Here is a 9,971-nt window from a genome sequence, read left to right as displayed (position 1 = left end):
CACCATCTAGCCCGCATTTTCTTAATAGTGTTTTTTGATGCACATGAATTTTATGAAGTACAGTTTATCAGTGTTTTCTTTAATGGATAGTAATTTTTTCGTATCTTAAATCTTTGCCTATCTCAAGGTCAGGATTTTTTTCTAGCTTTATTTTCTAGGAGTTGTGTAGTCTTATATTTACATCTTGACCTGTTATCATGCCGAACTCACTTTTGTGTTTGCAGTGAGGTAAAGGTCAAAGTTCATCTCTTTTCATAAGGATATCCGATTGCTCCATCACCATGAGTTGAAGACTATCATTTCTCTTATTAAGCTAACTCAGCATCTTTGTGAGAAATCAGTTAACTATATTGTTTGCATGGCATGCCTTTTTCTGCCTTTTACTTTTAACCAACATCTTTTTTTAAAATAGCATGTGTTTTTTTATTTCATTCTGAAAAATCTCTACATTTTAATCAACATTTTAATCTCCCACTTAAAATTAATGTAAATATTGATGTGGGAGAGTTTTATTCTTGTTAGCAATCTTAAAAGAAATGCTTCTAGTATTTCATCATTACATATAGTGAAACAAACTGTTGCTAAAGTTGTTTGGAAGATTGAATAGTTTCTCTGTTTCTAGTTTAATAAGGCTTTTGGTCGTGAACAGGTATTGTGTTTTCTCAGTGTGGATGTATTGAGACAGTAATTTTTTTCTTTAATCTTTATATCTTTCAATTATATTAGGAAAATCTATGTTAAGCCTTCCTAGTACTCTTGGGATAAACTTTAGCCGTTCAATCACCAGATGTTTATTGAATTCTTACTATAGTGCTAAAAACTCAAATCCTAAGAGCTAGGGAGCTATGGACAGTAGCAATAATTAAAACAAAAATACTTGCCTTCTTTGAATTTACAGTCTCATGGAGATCAGAAGATAAATAAAATATATACTATATTAGATAGCCAGAAGTTCCTTGGAAAATAGAAAAAGGGTTAGGGTGAAAAAAAAAAAAGTTTTTTTTTTTTTTTTTTTGCCATAGGGTGTGTGCACTCACTAGAAAGAGACAGAGACAGAGAGAGGAAAGTGAGAAATCACCCTGTGGTGGAATGGCCAGATCACATTCAGGATTTTGGGCATGCACATACATTCACCCGGCATGATTTTCAAGTCACCAGGTTCGGTACTAGAACCATAGTCGGCCATGTGGAAATCCAGGACCTTAACCAAATGAGAAAGTAACGTTTGAGTTGCAAGCTGAAAGGAATGAGGTGTGGAACTATGACACGGTGATGGAACACTGTCTCCATCTGAGAGAACAGTGAAGTAAGAAGAGGTATCTAGTTCAGAGAGAGATGGGCGAGGTAGGGGGAGAAAAAAAAGGGTTGGGGGAAAAAAAAAAAAAGTTTTTTTTTTTTTTTTTGCCATAGGGTGTGTGCACTCACTAGAAAGAGACAGAGACAGAGAGAGGAAAGTGAGAAATCACCCTGTGGTGGAATGGCCAGATCACATTCAGGATTTTGGGCATGCACATACATTCACCCGGCATGATTTTCAAGTCACCAGGTTCGGTACTAGAACCATAGTCGGCCATGTGGAAATCCAGGACCTTAACCAAATGAGAAAGTAACGTTTGAGTTGCAAGCTGAAAGGAATGAGGTGTGGAACTATGACACGGTGATGGAACACTGTCTCCATCTGAGAGAACAGTGAAGTAAGAAGAGGTATCTAGTTCAGAGAGAGATGGGCGAGGTAGGGGGAGCACACAGTATAGGGTCTTACAGTGGTTTGCCAGTTTACTCTCCAGAATAACAAAATTAACAACAAAAAAGATCCTGATTGAAGCATTTGTTGACTCCTGTAATGTAAATACTTCTCATACTTGAGAACTTTCAGTCTACCAAAGTGAGGCCAAAGTGTGGTTTGCACAATTCTTGGAATTTTAACAAAAGTTCTCCAGAATTGTAGGAGCTGGGTCTACTACTAAGATTCTTAAAAAGTTCACAGAAAATGCATATTATGAAAAAATATGCATGGATTTCAAATTTTTTTGCACCAAATTAAACTTGTGTTTTAATTTCATTTTTTCAGAAACTTATTGATGTTCACACATTATATCACTGGGTCATATAGACCAGTGATTCCCAATCCTCCTGACACCAAAAATCAGCCTCATTGAAGACAATTCTCTCTACAGCTAGGGAGGGGAATCAGGGAGAGGGGATTTGTCCCAGAATGACCCAAATGCACCTCATCCACCATGCACTCGATTTCCACCATCACCACATTGCAATACACAATAAAATAATCATACAACAATAGGATTTGGGCTCCCATGAGAATCCAATACCACCTGGTGATCCGAGAGGAAGCAGAGTCCAGGCAGCAAGGTGAGTAATGGGGAGTGGCTGCAAATAGATAAAGCCTCACTTACTCATCTGCCACCCCTACATCCCCCACTGCTGCATGGCTGAGGGATGTGGCACATCTAACAGGCCCCGTCTGGTCACTACCAATCTGTGGCAGACTCTCAACAGGCCACAGCCCAGTGGCTCTGTGGCCTTGGGCTTGGGGACCCCTGTTAGAGACCACTGAAGGGACTTTAGCTTGAACTCAGAATGAGAATTGAAGTCATTGGATGGTTTTAAGCAGAGTGTGACACCTGAAAAAATACAAGTGAATAATGAAGAAAGCCCCACATATAAAAGGGTTGTGTGAATAATGGCACCAAAATTAGACTCAGTCAGTTTCTTGAACCTTGCAATTCTGAAAACTGGGAAATATGTTACTACCATCTTATACTCAAGCATCTGTATTTTGCCAGTTGTTCACAGATATCCCTAATACAGGAAAATCGGTTTAGAATTATGTGTTGCATTTCACTGTCCTGCTTCCTCAGTCTGTTTCAATCTGGAACAGTCCTTCAGTTTTCCTTGACTTTTGATTCTGACAGTTTTAAAAATTATACCACACTTATTTTATAGAATATCCTTCCCTATGAGTTGGCCTCATGTTTCTTGTAGATTGGGGTTATGTGTGTTTGGCAGGAGTACTACGGAAGTGACACTGTATTCCTCCCATTACATGCTATCACATGGCACGTGGTTTAGATTTGGTCCATTATTGGTTATGTTACCTCAGAGCACGTACGGAAGGTGGTGTCCGTCAAGCTTCTCCACTGTAAAATTACTCTTCTCTTCATGGTAAGTATTAAGTGAGCAGATACTTTTATCCTGTTTAATGCCTTCTTCCTCTCAGACTTTCATTTTAGTCATTTATTTATTTACCTCAGTAGGAACATATGGTCTTGTTTTATTCAGCTTGTTACTTTTTTCCTCAACTTGTGCCAGATGTATCCGAGGAAGTCAAACTGGTTTCTATGTTTTCTTTTGTTCTGGGTTTGCCATAAGTTGCTATCGGTTTTTGATTTTTGCTTTAACTGGTTGCACAGCAGCATGGTATAGGCTCCTTTCATTCTTTTCCTGTTCTAGCTCTGAATGCAGTCATTTTACAAAGGAATGCTGGTTTTGGGTTTTGTTTTTGGTTTTAGATGAAAAATGGCCTTTACAACCCAAAATCTGGGCACTAAATACGCTCATTAATATTGGGATAGCTCTTCTCCCAGAACTAGGGTCTGTGTGAGACGTGCATGACGTTTATGTGTGGCTGTGCATACATGTACACATAACACTTTTACATCTATCTGTATTGCTGTGTCTATTTACACTGAAAACTTTACACACATGACTTTACACATATATGTCCAATTCCAGTCTACAACCAGAAGTCCGATTCAAGTTTTTTCTGTTTCTCTCTTGTAACTCCATTCTTCCAAGTGAGAATCCTGGCCCTCACTAACCTCATTACATTTTTCTCAGTCAGTCTTCTGGATTCTTTGCTGCAAACCCCCCTCTCACTCATTGTAGACACTTTCCTCACCTGCTTGGACCTTGTTATGGATTGAATGCTTGTGTCTCTCTGGAAGTCATATGTTTTAGCACTAACCCCAATGTGGTGGTGTCTGGAGGTGGGGCGTTTGGGAGGTAATTAGGTTTAGATGAGGTCATGAGGGTGGTGGCCGTGGGCTGAGATTAGTGCTCTTGTAGGAAGACACCAAAGCCTCTTCTCTTCTCTCTTCTGTTGTTTAAGGCACTCAGTTGATGGTATTTGGGACCAGCAGATGGCGTAATTGATGTGTCGTTGTACTCCCGTGTAGTTGACCATGGTTTGAGTCCCAGACCCAGTGGCTTAAACTCACACTGGGCCTATGTGCCCGTGTGCCCAAGATCCTGAGAGGAGAATGGAGGAGAAGGGATTGTAGTGTGGCCATCCCCCCTGGGGGGTAATTTCTAGCTTTCTGTCTCTCTTTCTGGCGAGTGGACGTGCCCTATAGCAAAAAAAAAACTTAAAAAAAAAAAGACACTCAGTTGATGGTATTTTTGTTAAGGCAGCCTGAGTCAGACTCTGCAGCCCCACACTGAGCTGCGTCCCTCCTGCCCACATTTCCCCTTTTCCCCCTCACCTGTCTTGAGGTCTGACACCCCTGCTGGGTGGTCTTCCTGGTTGGTGCCCTCCTCACCTGCTCTCACATCCATGTCAGGCTTGCTGTGCTTCCCCCACTGTTGCTTAGATGCCTATCTTGACCATCCCTACATAATTGACTGAACTTTTTTGGGAGGAGGAAGCCAGAGATGGGGTGGCAGTGCCACTTAGGAACTCAGTGATATCCCCTGAAGCAGTTGCAAGTGCCACCTACACGGTCATGTTTGAAATCATTGAGGTACCAAAAAGGACATTATGTATGTTAAAAGAAAAAAAAAAAAAACAAAAACAAACGTAGAACAAATCTTAACATGATATAAATCGGGCGGTTGTCCCTGGACTTCTGAACAACTCTGGCCAACCTCATGGTCATCTCAGCATTTAAGTTGGCTGAACAGGAACGTGTCATAGAAAATAAGTGAGGGAGCAAGGGGGAGAAATCGTTGGTTACATTCTGAAGTTCGTCTGCATTAACATGGCTAAAAGGTGGGATGCCTGTAAGTGACTGAAGCCTAGCTGTTGTGATTGGTTGTAACCTAGCCACCAGCTCAGAAAAACAGCCTAACATGTACGATTTTGACTTATCCATAGGAATCAAAGTGCGGGAGTACAGTGGCCAATTTAGGGCAGCATAGTTTAATTTAACAGTATCTTCATAGCAGTGGTCAGCAAGCTATGGCCCATGGACCAAGTCTAACACACAGCCTGTTTTGTTACACAGCCTGTGAGTTAAAAATGACTTTACATTTTTTTAAACATGTTCTCTTTTTTTGAACTATTTAATTTATTTATTATTATTTCTATTTTTAGTTTGCTATAGGGCATGTGCGCACACACATGCGAGAGAGAACGTGAGAAAGAAAGCTGCCAGGTTCAGGACGCAAACTGTGGTCAGCCACATGTGAGTCCAGCACCTCAACCACCATACCACCTGCTGGCTCCTATTTTACATTTTTTTAAAGGATTTTTCTAAATTTATTTTTAATACAAGGGCTGGTTCTGTGGCCTAGTGGTTCAGGGATTCCTCATGGCCCACTACAAGGCTCAAGTCCTGACCCCAGTGCTTGAGAAACACTTCAGGCATGCGTGCATGCCTACAATCCTGACAGGGAAGGGATTACTGTGTGACGATGTCCCATTGAGGGTGGTGATTTCGCCTCTCCTTTTTCATTCTGTGTGTCTCTGTCTCTCTGCAGTGAGCACACATGCACTCTGGCACACACATGAAAGAGGTAGAATATGAAACAGACCATATAAGGTCCACAGAGAACCTAAAATACTTCCTACCTGGCCTTTTACAGGAAGTTTGCTGACAGCTGCTTTAGAAGATGATTATTTCTTAAATATCACTGGACTTTTGACCCAACAGATTTAGGCTGTCTTCCCTGCAAACACAGGTTCTTTTTTTTTTTTTTTTTTTTTGAGAGTTTTTTGCTATAGGGCATGTGCGCTCACCAGACAAAGAAATACAGGGAGATAGAAAGCGAGAAATCCCCCCCCAAGGGGGATGGCCATGCCGCAATCCCTTCTCCTCCATTCTCCTCTCGGTATCTTGGGCACGCACGCACATGCACCCAGCGTGAGTTTAAGCCACCGAGTCCGGGACTCGAACCGTGGTCGACTGCGTGGGAGTCCAGCGACATAGCCATTACGCTAACTGCTGGTTCCCAAACACAGGTTCTTGATACTGCCAGTTGGTAATGCCAATTGAATGGGGCCCACTATACTGTGAAAAGGAACTAGCTCATAAGTAGTCTTAAGGTTTTTTTATGGCAAATTCAGAGCCTAACCAAGTCACACCTGAATACATGGTTTGCCCCCTGTACTTAGATGACACTCAAGCCTGCGGTCTGTACTTTCATGACACTGATTGAATGGCCTGCCATCTGCTCTTAAAAGGGAGTTGTAGTGGTCATTACTTCTGTTACAAAGTGAAGCACATTTCAGCTTCTTAGGGTCATTTCTGCATATACTTTTATCTCTTCTATACTTAAAAAAAAAAAATTATCAGAAGGTACATGGACTTGCCAGAAAGATACAGAGATGGAAAGGTGGGAAGCACCTCCCAGTGGGGCATGATCATGCTTCAGTCTTGTCTCCATTTCTCCATCCTGTTGGGATTTTTGGACACATTTGCACATGTGCCTGGTATATTTTTCTTGCTGTTGGGCTGGGAATTGAACCACTGTTGGCCATGTGGGATCCAGTTCCCTTAACTTCTAGGCCATGGGGCCAGCTTTCACATGTATACTTTGATGTCTGGTGGACAGCGGCTGCATTTTATTCTTTATTGCCAGACCTGAGTAATTTGTATTGGGTTGTTGGAAAAGTCATGACACTTTTTTTTTTTTTTTTTTTTCTTTATGGTGCAGGTACTCACTGGAGAGAGACAGAGAGGCAGAAAGTGAGAAGTCGCCCCCCCCTCCCCCATGGGAGATGGCCATGCCACAATCCCTTCTCCTCCATTCTCCTCTTGGGATTTTGGGCACACACATACACGTGCCTGGCATGAGTTTTAAGCCACTGGGTCTGGGACTTGAAACGTGGTCAACTTTGTGGGAGTCCAGTGATGTATTCATTATGTGGTCTGCTGGTCCAGTCATGACATATTTTTGCATAGAAAAACAGAAAAAATACTTCATGGCTTTTCTGACAACCCAATATTTATTATAAAGTCTTTTCAGACCTGGTATTCATACCTCACTGTATTGTTTTCTTCATTAATTCTTTTTATTCCTAAAATTATTCTTTTTTCTTTTTCTTTTTGAGAGGCTTTTGCTACAGGGCGCATGCACTCGCCAGAGAAACAGAGAGACGGAAAGCAAGAAATCATCCCCCAGGGAGGATGGTCACGCCGCAATCCCTTCTCCTTACTCCTCTCGGGATCTTGGGCACGCATGCACACGTGCCTAGTGTGAGTTTAAGCCACCGGGTCCAGGATTTGAACTGCGGTCAACTACATGGGAGTTCAGCAACATAGCCATTATGTCAACTGCTCGGTCTCCTAAAATTATTCTTAAAAGGAAGTTCTTCTGTTGTATTTTTTCTTTCACTTAATCCTGGTCTCTTCAAAAATCCTATATACCAAATAACAGTACTGTGCTCTGACTTACTACTGTAAGATAAAAGGTGGTTGCCATGCTGGTCTTGGAAGCGAGAACAAAAGCCACTATTTTTTTTTTTTTTTCGGAGAGGTTTTTGCTATAGGGCGTGTGTGCTCGCCAGAAAGAGAGAGACAGAGACAGAAAGCGAGAAATCACCCCCCGAGGGGATGGCCATGCCGCAATTCCTTCTCCTCCATTCTACTCTCGGGATCTTGGGCAAACACGCACACGTGCCCGGCGTGAGTTTAAGCCACCGGGTCCAGGACTCGAACCATGGTCGACTACGTGGGAGTCCATCGACATAGCCATTACACTAACTGCTGGTCCCAGAACAAAAACCACTTTTTGTTGTGGTGACAGTGAAGGGTACTGCTCTAAATCTAGTGTAAATTGTTTTCCTTTACGATCGGATTGCTGCTTTTCTGGGGTAATGACTTTAGGTCCTCTATTGAAGAGGAATAGAGAAACCCTTTACCATTTTTGTTTCTTTCATTATGTGATTTTCATCAATGAAAAGTAATTTGTTTTATTTGTAATTGCTAGAGAGACCGAAGAAGGAAATATGTCCATGGATGTTTCCATTATGCCATCCTCAGTCCAGATGAAAACTCCCACAGGCTGCACAGAGATCCAGCTTCCAGCAGAGGTCAGGCTTGTACCTGCCTCATGCCGAGGGCTGCAGTATGTCCCTGGAGATGGACTGCACCTGCGACTACAGGCGCAGACAGAATTCAGCACCAGTGAGTAGAATGAGCACTCTGTTGCAGGTCAAAGTGATTTTTCTTTCAATAAGTTGATCTTTGTCAGGTGAAAAACCTGCTGGACAGAAGTCTGGCAAGAGTTGGGAGTTGAGAAGATCTGGGGTCTGTCAGTTTGGTCAGTTACTACCTGTGTGTAATTGGACATGTCACTTAACCTCTCCGAGATGTCATTGGTTTCTTCTTCTCCTTTTTTCAGTTGTTGTTTTTTATATAGACTTTATTTTAGAGCACTTTTTGATTCACAGGAAAGTTGAGCAGAAGGTACAGAGATTTTAGGTCATCAGGAAAGTCATGACTTATTTCTGTATGCAAAAATGTGTCATGACTTTCCAGACAACCCGGTATAATTAAGGAAAGAAAAATATCCCCACTTTGTTTCCTTAATTATAAAATTTCCTGGCTGACAGATATGGTACAAAAATCAAATCGCATGGCAATTGTGCAAATCCTGGTTGATTTTTAAAGAATTACATAGGAATGTATTCATTGCACAAATAATTTAGCTCATATTGTGTGCTAGGGATTAATCTAGGTGCTGGGGATCCAGAAGTGAGTACACTAGGGATAGCCCTGCTCTCTTGGAGCTTCATGGAAATGGGTGGGAACAGATAGGGAATGTGTAATTGCATACTAAGAAGAGTGCTCTGCATAAAGCAGAACATAATGGGATAGGAGTGACTAGGATTGGGTGAAGGGTGTGTGGTCTGAGCAGGCCATTCAGAGGAGGCCTTGATCAGAGAACTGGATGATGGAAATTATCCTGTCCATATAGAGACAGTACCAGAAAGAGAAGCTAGTACATATAAAGATCCTGAAGTTGAGTTCGATGTGTAGTTTGAGTGAGAGAGATGGGATGGGGAGTATGCTGGAGAGCAGGGGTGAGAGAGAGAAGCATCCTGCCTAGGTTCTGGTCACACTGCAGTTCCCTTCCTCCAGGTCCTCCAACCTGTCACACCCTGGGCACTCAAGCACATGCCCAACATATTTCAGGCCAACCAGCCCAGGGATTCGAACCAAGGTTGCCATGTGGGACCCAGCTTCTCTTGGGTAGTGTATTTTTGCTGCATCCTAGAGCCAGCCCAGTTACTTGAGTTTGATCGTTATTCCTGTTATATGTGCAATATGTTGTAATTGGTATATTGATTCAGTAAGGCAAGAGGAAAAAAGTTTTAAGACCTCAGGATTGCTTATTGAATAAAATTTATCAGTTCACTGCATCTCTTACAATGTAAATAATATACTTTGGGGGATTAACATTATGTAAAAGGGGCTGTAGAGACTACGGAAGTCTGATGTCAGAAAAAGGTTACAATTCTTTCCACTGTAGCCGGAGACTTGATTGCTGATAATCTATGTCATTTATCTGAGCTGTGTGGAGCCTTCAGGTGGGGTTAGCCCCTGAATGAAGACTCATTCCGGAGATAGCAAGCTTTCCCTTGAGTGTATATTCCTGGCTATTGAAAGAAAAAGAGAGGACTTTCACTTTCATTGTTGGAGAGTAATTTTTGCTAAGGTCTTAGGTTAGTGAATACGTAGTTTGAGTTGGGCAGGGTTGGTTTCAAAAAGAAGAGGTAGGGGAAGGAG

At 42.0% G+C, this 9,971-nt stretch overlaps 1 protein-coding gene across 5 annotated transcripts in view; it reads left to right on the top strand.

Annotated features, from left to right (window-relative positions):
• The window catches only part of UBE3D (ubiquitin protein ligase E3D), a 148,168-nt gene that overhangs the window by 5,194 nt on the left and 133,003 nt on the right, over window positions 1–9,971 (top strand). For all 5 annotated transcript variants that reach the window (XM_014585867.2, XM_027769900.1, XM_006143354.2 and 2 more), the window contains exon 2: window positions 8,170–8,366. In XM_014585867.2, coding sequence (XP_014441353.1) covers window positions 8,170–8,366 — 197 coding nt within the window. The remainder of the gene's footprint in view (window positions 1–8,169; window positions 8,367–9,971) is intronic.

This window comes from Tupaia chinensis, unplaced genomic scaffold, assembly GCF_000334495.1.
Source record: "Tupaia chinensis unplaced genomic scaffold, TupChi_1.0 Scaffold000097_1, whole genome shotgun sequence".
In the NCBI taxonomy this organism is placed as follows: Eukaryota; Metazoa; Chordata; class Mammalia; order Scandentia; family Tupaiidae; genus Tupaia; species Tupaia belangeri.
Note: the sequence above shows the minus strand (reverse complement) of the source record. Positions and strands in the feature narration are given on the sequence as shown.